We start from the raw sequence: 20205 nt of genomic DNA, 5'->3' as shown, positions 1-20205 counted from the left end.
ACCCCTTTACAGACTGCTTTTACTGAACACAGATTAGGAAGTGTAGTTTCTATCTAAAAGATCCCAGAAACACAGTAGTTTATAATTCATTTCCCCATTGTTAATCAGAAACTACATAAAAACCCATTCAATGGCAACACTCTATCAGGGATTCTAAAAGACTGTCTCTCACCGAAGTGTGTTAATACGTAGAAAGAAGGTCTTGTATTCACAGGAGGTCTCATTATTCACCTGTGTTTATACGTAGTATGGTTGTGAACTGTTAATATTTTTAGCCAACTTTTAAAGATAGTTCATATGCCAAGTAATTATATCAATTTTAAATTTTTAAAATACATTGTTACATTATTTTTTTCTGGTCTTTAATATTTGAAAATGCAAATTCTACCAAAGACCCTGCACTAACTTTTCAGGACCAAAAGATTATTGATCAGTGCAAATACAAGTTTTATAAGACTATTAAATAGTATTCTCAAAACAAAATAAATAAGTCAGTAACCCTTTGATAAATGGTAAGCTATTTGCAATTTCACTTTTGTTGACAGGGGTTCAATATTTCAACATTTAAAAAGGTTTCTTAATACATGACAAGTCTACTGTATTTTCAAAAAGACACAGAATTCAGTTCTTCTCACTAACTAATGTGAAGATGACTTTTCTAGCTGGGATAAATAATTTAAAAGTCAGTACTGAAGAAAAGAACCATATTATTTTCAATCACCTTAGTAAATTATGTTTTCAAAAAATATACAGCTAAGGGTTAAAATATTTGTTAGTAAAATAATTATAGCTGCATTTTATTTCTCAGATTTACCATATTAATATATAATGAAGATAAATGTGTATGTGTGGAATCACACATAAGTAGAGTATTAAAATGCTTCTGGTGTTAAATGAATCAAAGGTCTTAACAGAAATTGCAATTATATTTTGGTGTCAGAATCAAATAATACTAGTTTTCAAAAGCATTTACTATAAACGTCAAAGACACTAATAAAGGCAAAAAGAGAACAGATCTGTGAAATAACTGGTATTATATTCATATGTTAGAAAAGCCATAAAGAAACTTCAGAGAAGGTTGAAAAACATAGTCCTATTTTGTAATTAGTATAGGCGCACAGGCCAACTTAAGATATTTATGTATTATTCTAGTGTTTTATGTTAGGAAAACATGTTAGGAAATATAACAATGTGTAGCAGATGCAAATCCAGCTCAAATTATAAGATCCTATTATACCCCCATAGTTAGAGATCTATTGACATTTCTGAAAATTCCTTTCTCTTGGGGGACACTAATAGGCAGCAGCAGTAGCCCTACAAAGAAAAGACTGGTTTTTCCTTTCATCAACACCAGCATTGATCTCTGACAAACTTTAAAAGCAGCTCTATATTCAAAACCAGAAGAAAATCGGCATTTCTTTATCCTAAGATTCTTGGAAAACAAAAATAATTTGTTTACAAAAGGTAGGCACTTTTGGAATAGACAACTGTTGTTAATTTAATCAAGACCCCTTACAAACAAAAAAGGCAACAGGGAAAAAAAACAAAGTCAAATAGGACAGAATATAGGGAGGAAAAAATATTAATGATGTGATTACTGATGTAAAGTCTAGAATGGTAGTATTCACTAGATTTACTAAATGGAGAAATTGAGTACCTTTGTTTTTGTTTCAAGACATTGTAATAAATGACAGTCATTTCTGGCAATAAATTTGAAGAGTAAAATTACAACATTAAGGTACATGTCAACTTTAAAATGTCTCAAAATATATACTGAACATGTTCACATAAAAAGATTATCTTCCATTATATGTTATTAATATACTAGTATTGTTCAGCAGAGCTAAACATTTTAAAAATGAAGTCCAAGCAAGTTATTGAAAGGAGCTGGTTTTGAATTATTTCTTTGATAGAATTATGTTCTTGAATAATCTTATGACAATATAAATGTCTCAATGTGTATTCTGTTGTGTTTCTAAAAGACACACTATTCTGAAAGGCGCTAAAAATTTTTTGTGTAACTATCTTCTTTTAAGGAAAGTACTACATAATGTCCACTAGAGGGCACCCTTGTAATCCATAACTGACTTAAAACAAACATAATCAAATTTAATATTTTGGAAATTAATATTATTTCAACAGAGAAACAAAAGAGAAAAATAACTTTCTTTCACATTAACAATATGGAGAGTGTATTTTTCAAAGTGAACTCAAAAGATCAATTTTATAAATCATTGACAGTATTAATATAATTAGTCTACATATATCTTTGGAACGCTGACTGCTAAAATGTGTTTTCATTTAGGCAGTATTTTTTTTTATGGACTTGGACGTGTGTTAAAAGAAGAACATTCACTTAACTTATTTCAAAAGAGTTGATCGCTTGAAGGTTTTTTTTTTTTTTTTTTTTTTTTTTTTGAGGCAGAGTTTGGCATGATCTTGGCTCACTGCAACCTCTGCCTCCCGGGTTCAAGTGATTCTCCTGCCTCAGCCTCCCGAGTAGTTGGGATTATAGGCATGCACCACTATGCCTGGCTAATTTTGTATTTTTAGTAGAGATGGGGTTTCTCCATGTTGGCCAGGCTGGTCTCGAACTCCCAGCCTCAAGTGATCCGCCTGCCTCGGCCTCCAAACGTGCTGGGATTACAGGCATGAGCGACTGTGCCTGGCCTATCGCTTGAAGTTTTACAATATTTTCTTATTACTTTAACATTTCAGCTTGATAATAGTGTTCTCAATACTGAGCCAAATTACACAGTGATAAAAATAAAGATTGTCTTGCTTATCATGATTTGATTCAATTATTTGTATTATTTTGTAAACGTTTATTTTACAAAGTAAAGTATTCTTTCTAATTTTCTGCCCCACTCTCACCCCATGTAACAACTATCTTTCTTTTTTTGATTTACAATCACTTTTCTTCTTGGTCAAAAGTAAGTAGTTACTTTCCTCTATAAACACTGAGTACACCATTTCTTTCCTGACCAGTAAGGCAAACTATTCAATAGATAGTATTTTTCCAAAGATCCCAACAAGTATACAGTTTTCTGAAATCTATTACATCATCCGAACAAGAAACACTGTATTTAATTACATTTATTTTATTCCCAGAGTCCAATGAATTCCTATGAATAAAAGTGTTTCATAAATACAATACTATAAACCACACCCTACTAGGTGTGGACATCCCATCTTTTCTTATGCTTAGGAACTAAGTAATTTAAGAGAACCTAAGATATTCTTTTCTTATAAGTTTCACAGAAAATTACATCTGCAGCATTTTAAAATATGACATTTATTATATATAAAAATAAACTATTTGATTGCTCATATTTTTAAATAAGATGCTAACATATTGAGATTTCTCTTAAGTCCCTATTCAATCAAAACATGGCTTTGGAATGCTTTACTTGTAAGTCTCTGCATGCATAAAAGTATATATGACTTCTGAGCATATCTTAAAATACAAAAGTATGTTACTCATCAACTATAAAATGAACTGAGAGCTATTGTGCTATGTTCGACAAATCCATTAGAATGTTTTATAAACCATTAAATACATAAAGATTCAAAAAGACAAAAAGTTTCATTTTTAAGTGTGATATCACCTTGTATAATGGATAAAAATATAAAATCACATTATATTTTATGGTTAAAACATTCTTATTTGTGCATTCAAAAGATAACTATTTATACCTCAAAACTATTAGCCTGTATGTGACTATATTAAGTAAAATAAATGTCCACCAGTTTAATAGTGCTTGGTCTAATAGTAGCAATTGTGACTATTAAACATATTTCTATTTATAAACACTTTATTTGGGTAACATTACAAGTGAGAGTATTTATCAACAAGCATACTGCTTTGTATCACACTGCAAATGAAAAATAACTTTCCACTCATTTTCTCATGCTGTTTTTACATAATTAACTGGAGGTTGAAAATCTAAAAAGATTGCTATTTTTCCCGACATGAAATAGTTAAGAGTGATATACATATATGTATATATGTATGTGTATATACGTATATATATGTGTATATATATATACGTATATATATGTGTATATATATATACGTATATATATGTGTGTATATATATATACGTATATATATGTATATATGTGTGTGTGTGTGCACACGCGCGCGTGTGTATGTGTGGGTGGGTGTATGTGTGTGTGTGCATGTGCGTGTACCAGGGTTTTCATAGGGCTTAACAACAAAAAGCTTCAGTCCCCCACTTTCCCTAGGTTTTGTTGTGGTGATTTTGCCTTGCTTAGGGCCATCCATCTGTTAATGTTGACTTGTAATACAGCTAAGCTCTCATGCTTGTTCACTAGTATAGTTGAGGTGTCTGTGAGTCTCATGAAGACACACAGAAACATACACATTATAACTGCTAGACTAAGCCACGCATGGCTAATATGGAGCAATGTCTCAGATATATATAACTTTTACATATTATTTAAAGAAATTTCTTATTCTTAGAAAAGAAAATGTTAGTAAATGTTTACAAGTATTTTTAAACATAATCTCAGATTATAGATTTATGTTATCTTATATTTTTCACTAAGTCTCCAGTATTCTATTCTAAAATAAAACTGATGAAAGAACATAAGTACATAGGATTAAGACTGTTCTGCACCATGACCAGTGGCTATATTCTCAGTGGACTCACTGGCCCTGTTTTCAATAAAACCAGAGAAGGATCCTTTCCCTGGAGTCCTGTTAGGCTGGGGCTGCTGTTGGAACTGTCATCTTTACACAAAAGGGAAAAGGGTTGGGTTTTACAAATGTGGAGCCTAATTGGGAGATCTTCATGGCTGTACCCTTGACATTTATTTAAGCCTCATCAACAAAACGAGCAACAGCCATACTAATTAGCAGACCAGCACACAAATTACTAATTGTTGGAGGTGGACTATAGATTCACAATCTATTCCAAAGATAAGCTAAATAATGGAAAACAGGTTTAAAACACAGGCTTAGAACTTTGTTCTTTTCTACAGCACACAGATTGTAAAACTTCATAATGTTTTACTTTAAAATACATTCTTGGAATTTAAATGATCATAATCCCATTTTCATCTTTTGAAAAACAGATGAAAATAAAGTCTCTCACTGACAAGTCTAGCTGGAAACTGGAAATGTAAAGTTCTTTAGACAACTGAGATCCACTTCTGAAATGAATAACCAAATGGACTAGGAATAGGATGAGTGAAGACTTTACTCAATTTTACTCACAATAAAATGACATACTCAAGGTCTTATAAACTTATAAATAAGATATTTCTTGGTACAATAAGTTTTATATTTCTATTCAAGTCATATACTAGGATCTATGGTCATCCCTACTTAGAATGAAGATGGATAATTTTAGGAGTCCTAACTACTTTAGTGATTAGAGATTATTAGTGATCCTGGACTATAACTACCAAGAGAGAAATCAGATGGTGCCACTGCTACAGAGACCTGGAGTTCAAGATATATGATACGGTAACCATAAACAAACAGCTATCGATTATCAAGTACTTATTATGTGGGAGATATTTTATATACATTATCTATAATGCCTATAGCATCCTGGGAAAATAACTTGTATTATTATTTTACAAATTTAAACATTAAGGCTTAGGGATATTTTGTTTTGCTCAATGTTAAATCCTAGTACCTTTTTCAAAGTTAAGTTCTGTCTGGCTCTAAACTCCATATCCTTATTTCTAACTATCCCTCTTCTACAATCACTCCATCCAACATAAAGGCATGACAATAGTGGTTAGGTACCTAAGTTCTAGAATCAGTCTGCCTGCTTTTTAATTCCTATTCTGCTATTTATTACTTGTAGAACTCTGGGCACATTTATTAGTCTCCATTTGTTTCTAAATCTGAAAAATGGGGATAATAATTCTTGCCCTGACTGGATTGTTGGAAGTTTTAAATGAATCACGTAAATACAAACATACACAGACAGCCTCACTGTTATCACAAAACTGTCCATCTTTCCCAGGTCTTCTGAGGCTGCTCTAGTGCATTTTTCTATTATTTCAACTGTATAAAAATTGAAGTTTGAAAAATAGTAGTAGGAACATGAAAATTATCTAGATTACAAAAATCACAAAGGTCCCTGCAGAAATTTGCCTTTAGGCAATTAAATTCACCACATAACAAATCTTTTAAAAGAATTTGGATACTTGAGCCAGTTCTAACATGACAGTGATGCCACTCTTCAGTAGCCTTACAGTAGGAAGAAAATAGTGTATTTTATTTCCACTTGTACCTGTTTTCACCTTTTTTAATGAGGTTCAACAGCTAGTAAACTAAGCTGTCTTTGAGAGAGGTATTAATAAGACTGAGCATTTCAAATAATAGAAACGGCACAGAAAAGACTAAATGAAGAAAACTAAATTTCTGTCTTCCAAAACAAAAGTCTTTGTCTCTGCTAGGTACCTCCACCAGAATGTGAACTCTTGTGACACTGAAAAGATTTGTGGATCTAAAACATCTACCCTATTTCTTTGGAATGATTGGGTAATTCATAAGCAACTTTTTAAAAACCAAAACTTTGCGGATTATGAACCATGTAGCTGTGCTTTTCTCTTCTTTTTGGCTGTGCAGGGAATAGGCCTTAACAGCTTCTCACTACATTTAACATTTTCTCTGCCTTAAAACTTACCTAATTTTAATACATTTTAATCTTTTTACGGTTCTTTGTAAGATATTAAAGTATTTTTGGAAATAGGTAGAATATAAATGAATAGACATTAGTTTCTCTGACATACATACTGATAACTAGACTTTGCCTTTAACCACATCCAAATATTTCTAGAAATATTACATATTTAGTTGAAAATCTTAATATGCTCAGATCCCAATATTATTATACTTGGAGAGTTAGGAGTAAGAGAATTCCTGGATTTGGTAATCATCATACGACAGTATGCCCGTGGCTCTAGCATCAGCTTTCTGCCTCTTCCATAACATACTGTATCATATTTCACATAAATCAATGGGGCTGGATTATCTCCAAAAAAGTGAACCAAAGAAGCTTCTGCAATATCAGACTGCAAAGAAAAGGCAGCAGACTATGGCTGATGCCTTTTGATTTCCTTGCCCAATGTGCAAATATAGTACCCTAAATTCATTTCCACCTATAGCCTTTTTTGCTAGTGTAAGTGGCTCAATTCTCAGGAGAGAATTAAGGCAACATCAATCCATTAGGGTAGGCTGACCTTAAACTTATCAAACCCCAGATTTGTGGTACAAATTTCCAGCCTCCAGGCATTTAAAAATGCAGATCTGTTTTTGTTATTTTGCAAATATGACTTTTTGGCAAATAGCATTACGGCAGTTCCCCCTTACCCACGGGGGATATGTTCTAAGACCCCCACTGGGTGCCTGAAAGTACAGTTAGTACCAAACCCTATACAAACTATGCTTTTTCCTAAACATACATACCTATGATAAAGTTTCATTTATAAATGAGGCACAGTAAGAGATTAACAACAATAACTGATACTGAAAAAGAACAATTATAATAATACTTAGAGCAGCATGTCATTAAAAGTTTATGAATTATTTATTTCTGGGATTTTTCATTTAATATGTTTTGACTACACTAACTGTAGATAAATGAAGCATTGAAAAGCAAAATAGTGTGAAGCAATCAGAAACAGTAGACATCTTGTGAGATATTGTCACAGTCCTTAAAACCACTTCTCTGAGAACTGCTTCCCCTGTTCACCCCACTCACCTCTACTGCCCTTCCTGTGTCCTTGGTAACATGGTACTCTCCTTGCCTCTCTGGCTGGAGTTTATTGAACGAAGAATTAATGCCTGGTCCAAGTGAGCTGATTACATTCTTCCTTAAGGAACTGGATTCTAGAATTATTATCCATTTCTAGTGGCTGCTTCAACTGAGGGCCTATAAGATCTGTGTCAAGGACACAGAGAAGCTGAGAAAACCAGTCTACAGAATGCACAATGAACAAATAAGCAGAAAGAACAGGCCAAGCATTAAAGGGGGAGTGGAAGGGGAGGAGAGAAATGAAGGAACAGGGGATGGGAGAGTGAGGAAGATGGAGAAAAGAGGAAGAAGAAAAGGGACAGAGAGAGAGAGAGGAAAAGAGGGAGAGAGAAGGAGGGAGGGAGAGAGGGAGAGAGAGAGATTGAGAGAGAGAGAGAGATGATGAGATGAGATGAGATGAGATTAGATGAGTAGGGAGAGAAGCTGATATTCTTCCCTAATTACTTTTTCCATTTCCTAGTTCTAATCCTACCGGAAGCCTAGATATATTCCTGCAATTAGATGTCCTAAAGAATGCCTATATCCTTATAATAAATGGCTTGATATTATTTTATTTAATTTGTGAGTTTGCTAACACTATTAAAACTAAATAATTAAAATCAAGGATTTGACGATAATTTCAATGTAAACGTACCCTGCTCTGCTTTTATAAATAAACTGTTGGCCACCAATTGGCTATCATTTCAAAGCAGTAACAACTCAACATCAATTCAAAGAAGTAACATTAGTAATGCAAGATAGCATGGAGTCTGGAAGCCTTGGGAAAAAAAATTAAGGGTGAAATGTAGCAGAAAACAATTGCTAGAGGGCCCAAAATTTAGCTCTTTGTTAAATACATATGTGAATCTAAAACTAAAAAATCAAATTTCAATTACAGAAAAAAATGCAAGCAAAATCCTAAATTATAATAGATATTAGTAGGCAGGATATGAACTCTTAAAAATTTTGCTATTAAGATATATACAACACAGGCCAGGCTCAGTGGCTCATGCCTGTAATCCCAGCACTTTGGGAGGCCGAGGCGGGCAGATCATGACATCAGCAGATCGAGACCATCCTGGCTAACATAAACCCCGTCTCTACTAAAAATACAAAAACAAAATTAGCCAGGCATGGTGGTGGGTGCCTGTAGTCCCAGCTGCTTGGGAGGCTGAGGCAGGAGAGTGGCGTGAACCCAGGAGGCGGAGCTTTCAGTGAGCTGAGATCGCACCACTGCACTCCAGCCTGGGGGACAGAGCAAGACTGTCTCAGAGAAAAAAAAAAAAAAAGATATATACAACACACAGATATATTTACCTATTTATATAATGGGACACACAACGAATAAAAAGAAACATATATACTGGGTATATACGTTTCCTGAAACTCAGATATTTATCATTTGAAAACTAAAGATTGTTATTCAGATATTATCAACATTTGCATCACAATTCTAAACATGTATGTTTAACCAATTCTTATACAGCAGGTAGGAAAATCATGTTAGAATTCTTAAAGAATAAGCCCTACTCCTCTCAATTCCTGTTATAATTATTGCTGTCATGTCTACTGTAAACCATAAAATGCTAATCAATGCAGATAACTGAATTAATGATAATATATAGTAGCCCTGAAGACTTAGTATAAGTATACACTGAATGGAACCCATTATTCTATAAGGTTTTCCGTAACCTAATACAATTTTCTCTATCAGAATGTACAGTGTGAGGACTATAGTTAATAATACTGTATTGTATACTAGAAAATTACTAAGAGAATAGATTTTAGGTGTTCTTACTTTGCAAAAAAACAGGTAATAGATGTGTTAATTTGCTTGAGGGCAGTAATCATTTCGTTATGTATATGTATATCAAAACATCATGTTATACACGTTAAATATATATAATAAAAAAGAAATTGTCTCTAGAAATTAACAGAAAACAAAAACAGAAATCAGTAATGTATTTTGTAATTACATTATCATAAAAATGCTATGCATGTTAAAGGAAAGAAGACTTTAAAATTTTTTTTTAAGATCTACTTTACAGCATGGTGAATATAATTAATAACAGAGTACTGTACATTTTAAAATTGCTAAGAGAGTAAATTTCAAATGTTCTTCCTGCAAAAAATGTTAAGTATTTGAGGTGATGGATATGTTAACTAGCTTTATTTAATTAGTCCACATTACATTCATGAATCATAACATTACTTTAGACCCTATAAATTTATATAATTATAAACCATTAACTTGTAATGAAAAATAAATTAATTAAAATATGAGGAGCTAATAGTAGTTGTTGTAATTTGAAACTGATATTTAGGAAACGTGTTTCTCCAATATAAATCATGTTTTTTTACATCTTAAAGTATCCTATAGGTAACAAAGATCTCATATTCGTTTTCACAGAAAATCTACTCGCCATGGTAAAGATAACCTAAATGCTCCATATTAAGCCATAAACATTTTACAACAGTATTTGAGATGTTAAAGCTTGAAAACAGACAAGAATTGAACATATTGGTGGGAAAAAAAACAATAGAAAAATCAATAGCAAATCCATTATTAGTACACACATTAATAAATGTTCTCCAGTTAACAGCAGTAACAAGAAAAGGTTTCTGACTTCTGGAATAATTATTTTATTGAAGGGCTTATTTTAGAACAGACAATCAGTATTGACTATCAGTATGCTACAATTACACAATTCTAATGTGAAAATATCAGCTTAATAAATGAATAATCACAAGGAAATACTCAGTATGTTACAAAAACAGTCCCATGAAAGCAGAGAATTTTTGTGTTTTCCTTTTATATATACCTGGTATCTAGAAAAGTGTGTGGCATATAGTGTTGGTGAATGACTGAATTAATGGGATTTTTTTTTTTTTTTTTTTTTTACAAAGGACTAGAGTTTCAGTACAGCTTCACTATCCTTTCCCATTCTTAAAGACTGTTGTTGCGGTTTGAATTTTGTCCTCTCAAAATCTCATGTTGAAATTTAATTGCCATTGTAATGGTATTAAGAAGTGGGACTTTTAAGAGGTGAGTGGGCCATGAGGGTTCCACCCTCTTGGGTGGGATTAGTGCTGTTATAAAAGGGTGAGTTTGGCCCCCTCATCTCTCTTGCCTTTCTGCCTTCCACCATGGAATGACACAGCAAGAAGGGCCTCATAAGGTGCCAGTGCCTTGATCTTGGACTTTCCAGCCTCCCGAACTGTGAGAAATAAACTTCTGTTCTTTACAAATTGCCCAGCCTCAGGTATTCTGGTACAGCAGCACAAAATGGTCTCAAAGACAAAGACCCATGGAAGCACCTTATGACCATGTATACTTCTGTGGTGCCCGGCTATCCAGGAAAGCTAACTGAGCATCAGAGATGGCTTTTCGCCTCCTTCTGCCACTGATCAGTTATGAGACTTATGTCAAGTGTTGTGACCATTCTAGCTATCAACTTTCTCATCTGCAAACCTTGACAACTGTTATAAATGAAGCTTTGCAGCCACTTCCAGTTCTGTAATTTTGTAGCTACAGTCCACTCAAGAATTCTTTTTTGAAGCTAGTTTTCTAAGGCCACTTAAGATACTTGTATATACCAATTTTGTTTAGTTAGAGCCTTCATAAATGTACTTATGAAAAAAAAGCAGAAACACTTATAGCTATGATTCTGAACACTCAGTCACTTGAAACAATATTTTAAGTAGCATCAGCATATAAAAAGAAGCTTTAACTATTTATAGCAAATAAAATAATCTAACTTTAGAATAGGATAGACTTATAGTAGTTCAGATTTTAATTTCTATAGACTATTTTAATGGCCAAATACCCATGTATAAGATTGATTTTATTTTTGTAGTAAAGGAATCCTATGATTTCCAGTTTATCATCAAGCTATTCACACTCTATAAGAATCACACATTCAATTGTCTTTTCCCTCACTGGACTATGAGATCTATGAGGGCATGGGCTAACAAAGCATGTAGAGACCGATATCTGAAACATTTGACTCTCAATCCCCTTGTAGCCTTCCCAAGTTCCACCTACTCCTCCCCTTGACCAATACTGCAGGTTTTCTTGTAAGATAAAAAATTAATGGATCCAAATTGTTCCTAAATAATTTATTGGAATTATATAATTTGAGAATGTGGGGGAATGAAGGGTAAATAACCTTACTTACCTGAGCAAGCTTACGTTTTTCTGAGTTTCCTCCCTTTTCATTGTGTAATTTGTAAACTGGTGTATATTGTACAGAACTAGAACGGGTCCCATAATCTTCTTCATTTTCCTACACATGAAAAAATATACAGGCAATAATTGTAAAGTACTCCTTTTATTACTAACATATTAGATTAATAAACAAAGTATCTGATATACATACAAGTAGCAAAATAACACTTCAGCTTTAAGTGTAAAGAATCTATTTAAGAAGAAGATGCATTTTTCTATAATCAAAATTAATACATTTAATTAAATAAGGTTAATGATCTTAATTATTTATACTGATAAATTTAATTTAATAAAAATAATTAAAAATCTGTGATTACTTTGAATAATCTGAATAAAATTTATATAAAGATAATTTGCTATCACTACACTGGAAGATTTAAGTAGTATGTTTTCTCCAAAGGTAAAAATTCAAAACATAACTGATAATAAAATCTGCAAAGATACAAATTAAAATCAACACACATATACACATATTTACATATCTGCAATATTCATAGCTTAAATACATACATAATATTTTGTAAATTAAGAACATTCTTCATTTTAAAGTAACTACTATTGGAATGAGACTATCAAAACAAATGATGGCATTCCGGGGTTACTTCTACACAAAAGATATCTTTTAAAAAAATTCTTAGCATAAAGCAAGAACTTCAATTGTGATATCAAGGCAATTAACTTTATGAAAACATACATCCTGTTAAAACATCTTTGAAGATTTCCATAGTTCTGTGATAAAATATTCAAACAGTAAAGAGATTATTCAGTGAATGCATACAGAAGAGCAGATAGTTGCCAGAGGGCTTGTTATAAAAAATACATTCTTGAACAAAGGGCTAAGCATATTTCAAATGTCATTAAAAACACAAATTTCTAATTTGTAAGTATAAACTTCAAACTAATACAAGAATCAAGGTAAAATGGAAAAAAATGAATATGACATACCTTGTGTTTTAGTTTACTCTTCACTTCCTTTAGTCCCAGCTTTGCATGATTTTTTGCCTAGAAAATGATAATGAATGTGCCTGGCTCAGGATGGTTCCATTACCATTTAAAGAATAAGTATACAAGATCAAATTTAATGACAATTGCTAACTATTCATATGATTTAGAAAAAGAACAGATTATAATCTAACACTATTTTCAGGGATACACATATCACTTACTATTTTATTACACCTAAATCAGTTGGTAAAACCATTAGTCTCTTCTTTGTATACAAGTATCATACGAAGGCTAACATTTAGACTATTTTGTTTCCTAAACTATAAAGAACACAAAAGGAATAAACCAGATTACTAATGTTAAAACTGTAACAAACTGGAGGAACAGAGAAAGTACATCCCAGCAGCAAATTATTTGGGTAGATGTTTGAACTTGAAAAAACTTTGGCAATTTTACAAAGCTTTATTAAGAGCTTTTACAGGCAGACACAGAATTTTATTAGCAGAGCCATCTTAATGGAATGGTATTTCATATATAGTTTTTCTGGTAAAAATTAAGAGTCATTTAACAATTTAAAGCTATCCTCATGTTTCACAGGGAACCTGGCCCCAGCATTTGAGTTTCTCACATCCTGCTGTGATTCCTGTGGGGTATAACTTAACTAAAGACAACTGGGGGCTTTCACAAAAGCCTTAGCCTTTGTTCCACTAGAAATTCCTACTCACAGTGGCAAAGGTGAAAAAGAAGAGAAAAGGAATTCAAATTTATTTTGTTTCCTAAATATATGACTGTGTGCTGGGTGCTTAGCATGCATTATCTTAGGTAGTTATCACAACAATTCTGTTAGATTAGTACTACTATGATCACATTTTAAAATAAGGAAAGTGACTCAGGGAGACTGTAATCTAGCTAACTATCCTCGAATCCACTTGATCACACTAATCTTTTCAGATGCTCTTTAGTATACAGAGTTGACGCTACTAGTGTCAGTCTCTTCCATGGTTCTATAATTCCATAGTGCACTGATTCATTAAAATAATTGTTGTCCCATGTCCTCCTCTGACTTCCTTCAGATTACCTGGAAGGCGGGATATAGGTTCTCTCCTTTTTAACTTACCAATTTGAAGCTTAACAAAATGCAAGTATTCTCCAGAGAAATGCTCCAAGCAAATGGCTTTGGTAATAATTTAAAATGGAGACCTAACAAGAAAGATGACTCTGAAAACCATTTAGCCAAATAAAATATGAATTCCACTTTGCTGTTATTCTTAAATTTATACAAGTGTGTATGATAACTCTAGTTTTCTTTATGGCCCCTATCAGCATAGAAAAACATATGCATGAAAAGCATAGGAAAAAAATTTTAACTATAAAAATAAGTATAAAAATGTTATAAGAACAGGATGGAATCATTATTTGCTTTGACAAACACATATTCAGTATTTCTGTAGTATGTTCAAAGTGCAGAGCAAAGTGATAGGAAAACAAATATAAAAGTAGGGACAGTATCTCTTACTGTACCTTCATGTTCTGCTATAACTCCAATGATGAGTATAAGGCCTAGTTCATGATAGGCACTCAAATAATTTATTGAATAAATGAGATAGAGGTAAAAACATGATTCCTACTTTTGAAAAATTTACTATCTATAGAAAACCAAGGTAAGTAAGTTCTGTTATACCACACAACAGAAATTGGGAGTTTTATTCATAGCAATTTGTGGTCAAAGAAGGAATTTCAGAGTACAGATTTCAGAAAATGAGCAGTCTGGAAAGATCAGTTTTAGATACAACTACAAAGGTCACAGAATGACTGACTTACCTGCCCCAAACCTCCTGATTCAGGGATGATATGATCACAAGATAAATGATAAAAGTGATTAGGTATATTCTAAAGATCTTAATTCACCTGAAATTAATTTAGGGAACAATCCTCCAGAGTAGAAACCTTTTTTTTTTTTTTTTTCCTGAGACAAAGTCTCACTTTGTGGCCCAGGCTGGAGTGCAGTGGCACAATCTTGGCTCACTGCAACCTCCACCTCCCAGACTCCAGCAATTCTCCTGCCTCAGCCTCCCAAGTAGCTGGGACCATAGGAGCACGCCACCACACCTGGATAATTTTTGTATTTTCAATAGAGATGGGGTTTCGCCATGTTGGCCAGGCTGGTCTCAAACTCCTGACCTCAAGTGATCCACCTGCCTTGGCTTCCCAGGTGCTGGGATTACAGGTGTGAGCCACAGCACCCGGCCCAAAGAATAGAATTTTTAATTTGAAAAGATTTTACTTCCTTGCAGAGAAGGGTTCAAAATAAAATACTCCGCTGATTAGAATGATAAATTTTAAAATAATGAATAGGGTTTTGAACATGTTTGCTTCATTGCTGTGCTTTTGTGAAAAATATGAGTGAAATTAAGGCAAGACATATATTTGGCAAAACAATACAACTTCTCAAAGCCTAAAAAAAACCCTCAACTGCCTGCTCCAGAAGAAAATGAAGGGCTATTGACTGTGAAACCATTTTTAGAATCTTAAATGAATGTGAGAAACAAGGATCAACATTACTTTGCTTTTTCACATGGTAGTTGTGTGCTATTTCATCGTAAAAAAAAATTCTCTTCAAAAACTGCACTTAAACCACCAGAGAGGTTTCCTAGGAAAGCCATAAAACAACCAAACAAAACGCAGAGGCTGAGGTTTCTAAGGGAAAATGATAACCTTGTCTTATTTTGGCTTTATGGTTAGGGATCCAATAATTCTAATTTTGGGACTGTATTTTTTAATCAACTCTATAGATTAGCTTCCCTACTATAAAAGTTAATATTTGAATGGAATTTTTAAACAGAAAGGGTGGCCACATTCATATCACAATTTTAACTCAAGGAATAACAGAAGTTCTAAACTTTTATTAAAATATACTATTTTATTATTAATTCAATCACATCAACTCATTTGCCAAGAAAAGCTTTTGAAGACAAATTCTTACAAAATCAAAACCCTTGCCTTAAATATTTTTAGAAATATAAAATATCCGACCTATTGAATTTTAAAAAATTTATTGAACACAACCCACTAGCTTCTCTCCTGAGAAGTTACTAGACTAGTATTAAGAGAGAAATGTACACAGACAAAACAAGTGTTGAAACAGAAGGTCCTACAGATACAAAAATATGTATACAAACATTTTTGTGTAGGGTTGAGAAGACAAAAATATGTATATAAGCTTTTTTTGTGTACGGTTCAGAAAAATTTTTTCAGGGGAAATAATGTCTGAACTAAGTCCTATAAAATGAACTGGTGTTGACTAGGTGGATAAAGGCCAAGAAACTGACATTCCAATTAATAGGAATGGCTTGAGCAAGAATCAAAGGGCAGAGGAGAATATCTCACATTCATGAAATGAGGAGTAGCTAAGTATCTTCAGAGATATGGAACGTTCTGAGGAGTGGGGGAAAAGGAACTAGACATGAAGGGCTGGGTTTTGAAGGGTCTTAATTGTCATATTAAAGAGTTTTTTTACTTTATCATTTATTATTTACTTTATTATTATTACTATTATTCCCGTTATTTTTTTCTGCAAGTCTTACAGCAGCGGTGTCCAACCTTTTGGCTTCCTTGGGCCACATTAGAGGAAGAAGAATTGTCTTGGGCCACACATAAAATACACTAACATTAACAAAAGCTGATAAGCTAAAAAAAAAAAAAAGAAAGAAAAGAAAAGAAAAGAAGAAGATGAAGATGAAGAGGAAGAGGAAGAAGAGGAAGAGGAATAAGAGGAAGAGGAGGAGGAAGAAGAAGAGGAGGAGGAAGAGGAAGAAGAAAGAAGAAGAGAGGAGAAGAAGAGAAGAAGAAGAGGAAGAAGAAGAGGAAGAAGAGGAAGAGAAGGAAGAGGAGGAAGAAGAGGAAGAGGAAGAAAGAACAAAATGAAGAAGAAGGAAGAAGAAGGAGAAGAAGAAGAGAAGAAGAGAAGAGGAGGAAGAGGAAGAGGAAGAAGAAGAAAGAAGAAGAAGGGAGAAAGAAGAAGAAGAAAGAAGAAGAAGGGAGAAAGAAGAAGAAAGAAGAAAAGAGGAACGAGAAGGAGGAGGAGGAGGAGAAGGGAGGGCGAAGAAGGGAGGGAGAAGAAAAGAAGGGGGAAGAAGGGAAAAGAAGGGGGAAGAAGGGGGAAGAAGGAGGAAGAAGGGGGAAGAAGGAGGAAGAAGGGGGAAGAAGGGGGAAGAAGGGGGAAGAAGGGGGAAGAAGGGGGAAGAGGAAGAAGAGGAAGAAGAAGGAGAAGGAGGAGGAGGAGCAGGAGGAGGAGAAGGAGGAGAAGGAGGAGGAGGAGAAGAAGAAGAAAGGAAGAAGGAGGAGAAGGAGAAGGAGGAGAAGGAGGAGAAGGAGGAGGAGGAGAAGGAGGAGGGGAAGAAGAGGAAGAGGAGGAAGAAGAGGAGGAGGAGGAGAAGAGGAAGAGGAAGAGGAAGAAAAGAAAGAAAGAAGAAGAAGAAAAGAAGAGGAAGAGGAAGAGGAAAGAAGAAAGAAGAAGAAAAGAAGAAGAAGAAGAAGACGACGATGAAGAAGACGAAGAAGAGGAAGACGAAGACGAGGAAGACGAGGAAGAAGAAGATGACGACGAAGAAGAAGACGAAGAAGAAGACAAAGAAGACGAAGACGATGATGACGACAGAGGAAGAGGAGGAGGAGGAAGAGGAAGAAGAAAGAAAGAAGGAGAAGGAGAAGGAGAAGGAGAAGAAGAAGAAGAAGAAGAGGAAGAAGAAGAAGAAGAGGAAGAAGAAGAAGAAGAATTCCAAGAAAAATCTTGGAATGTTTTAAGAAAATTTAAGAATTTCTGTTGGGGCTGGGCGCAGTGGCTCACACCTATAATTCCAGCACATTGAGAGGCCAAGGCGGGCAGATCACTTGAGGTCAGGGGTTTGAGACCAGCCTGGCCAACATGATGAAACCCCGTTTCTACTAAGAATACAAAAATTAGCCAGGCATGGTGGTGGGTGCCTGTAATCCCAGCTACTTGGGAGGCTGAGGCAGGAGAATTGCTTGAACCTGGAAGGCGGAGTTATAGTGAGCCGAGATCGTGCCACTGCACTCCAGCCTGGGTGACAGAGCGAGACTTCGTCTCAAAAAAAAAAAAGAATTTGTGTTGGGCCACATTCAAAGCTATCCTAGGTCACATGCAGCCCACAGGTCATGGGTTGGACAAGCTTGCCTTGGAGACTCACTGAAGAATGTTAATAAACAGTCAATGCATCTTTGAGGGAAAAGACCTCACTATATTTTTCTTTTTTTTTTTCTACTTGAGCCGCAAGTACACAGCAAGAATGTAAAATGTTGTTAAATGAAATAATGACATTTTACAAAATGGTACCCCATCAATAACCGTTTCAATTTGCTGCACAACTTTGCTGATAGCTTTGAAATAAAATGAGAACCATTTTTAGATTATATAAAAGAAACTACCCTCTGCATGCAATGTTATAATTTTAACAATTGAATTTGCTTCGGTCAATATTAATCCTAAATTTTTTTTAGGTTTATTTAAAAGAAAAATAGAAAATATTCAGAATTTATATGTCTATCACCTAGGAAAATGTTTTATAATTTCATAAATAGGATTTTTAAATACCAAAAAACTTACAAATTTATATGCTGTCCGTACAGCAGGGGATGCTTTGGTCATTGCTGTGTTGAACAGTGCACCTCCTTTCTGCAAAAGAAAAACAGAAACATATTTCCAAAAACTTTTAGCTAAAATGTCCTGAAAACAAAGTATTACAGTAAGTTGCATATTTAAAAAAAGGGCTTTACTCACAACGTAAAGACCTATACAAATTATTTCATGTTCAGTGTTTTCAAGTTTCTATGTACTTTAATAATTTCAAACAAAATGTACACTTTCCACCTTGTTCTTTAGTTGATATAATACATCACTTAAAAATCATTTCTTCCTTGAAGCTTAGGTAGACTTGAGCAATATGACTAGTAATTTGAATATATTTAAAGCTTAATAAGAAAGAAATACAAGTTTATCAGCTGTTTTTGTTTTTGTTTTTGTTTCTGTTTTTTTTTTTTTTTTTTTATCATTCTTGGGTGTTTCTCGCAGAGGGGGATTTGGCAGGGTCATAGGACAATAGTGGAGGGAAGGTCAGCAGACAAACAAGTGAACAAAGGTCTCTGGTTTTCCTAGGCAGAGTGTTTGTGTCCCTGGGTACTTGAGATTAGGGAGTGGTGATGACTCTTAATGAGCATGCTGCCTTCAAGCATCTGTTTAACAAAGCACATCTTGCACCGCCCGTAATCCATTTAACCCTGAGTGGACACAGTACATGTTTCAGAGAGCACAGGGTTGGGGGTAAGGTCATAGATCAACAGGATCCCAAGGCAGAAGAATTTTTCTTAGTACAGAACAAAATGAAAAGTCTCCCATGTCTACTTCTTTCTACACAGACACAGCAACCATCCGATTTCTCAATCTTTTCCCCACCTTGCCCCCTTTTCTATTCCACAAAACCGCCATTGTCATCATGGCTCGTTCTCAATGAGCTGTTGGGTACACCTCCCAGACGGGGTGGTGGCCGGGCAGAGGGGATCCTCACTTCCCAGTAGGGGCGGCCGGGCAGAGCCTCCCAGACGGGGCGGCTGCCCGGGCGGGTGGCTGACCCCCCCACCTCCCTCCCGGATGGGGCGGCTGGCCGGGCGGGGTCTGACCCCCCCACCTCCCTCCCAGACGGGGCGGCTGGCCAGGCGGGGGTCTAACCCCCCCACCTCCCTCCCGGACGGGGCGGCTGGCCGGGCGGGGGGCTGACCCCCCCACCTCCCTCCCGGACGGGGCGGCTGGCCGAGCGGGGGACTGAACCCCCACCTCCCTCCCGGACGGGGCGGCTGGCCGGGCAGAGGGGCTTCTCACTTCCCAGTAGGGGCGGCCGGGCAGAGACGCCCCTCACCTCCCAGACGGGGCGGCTGGCCGGGCGGGGGACTGACCCCCCCACCTCCCTCCCGGACGGGGCGGCTGGCCGGGCGGGGGGCTGACCCCCCCACCTCCCTCCCGGACGGGGCGGCTGGCCGGGCGGGGGGGCTGAACCCCCCACCTATCAGCTGTTTTAATATCGGGCAAATAAAGTCTCAGTCTGGGGGAGAAAGTTTCATATTTAAAAATCATATTAACAAAACTATATTACCACAAATTATAAAACTGCCATCAAATCCTCCTACCCCACCTAATTTCTTCTTCTGGAAAATAATATAAGAAAAACAAGATTTGGCAGT

The 20205-nt window shown here is 35.3% G+C and overlaps 1 protein-coding gene across 5 annotated transcripts in view; it reads right to left on the bottom strand.

Annotated features, from left to right (window-relative positions):
- Positions 1–20205, bottom strand: part of DENND1B (DENN domain containing 1B) — a 265472-nt gene that overhangs the window by 20127 nt on the left and 225140 nt on the right. For all 5 annotated transcript variants that reach the window (XM_055378544.2, XM_055378528.2, XM_055378538.2 and 2 more), the window contains 3 exons: positions 18578–18646; positions 12955–13011; positions 11960–12067 (listed from right to left, as the gene is read on the bottom strand). In XM_055378544.2, coding sequence (XP_055234519.2) covers positions 11960–12067; positions 12955–13011; positions 18578–18646 — 234 coding nt within the window. The remainder of the gene's footprint in view (positions 1–11959; positions 12068–12954; positions 13012–18577; positions 18647–20205) is intronic.

This window comes from Gorilla gorilla, chromosome 1 (genome assembly GCF_029281585.2).
Source record: "Gorilla gorilla gorilla isolate KB3781 chromosome 1, NHGRI_mGorGor1-v2.1_pri, whole genome shotgun sequence".
NCBI lineage: Eukaryota > Metazoa > Chordata > Mammalia > Primates > Hominidae > Gorilla > Gorilla gorilla.
Note: the sequence above shows the minus strand (reverse complement) of the source record. Positions and strands in the feature narration are given on the sequence as shown.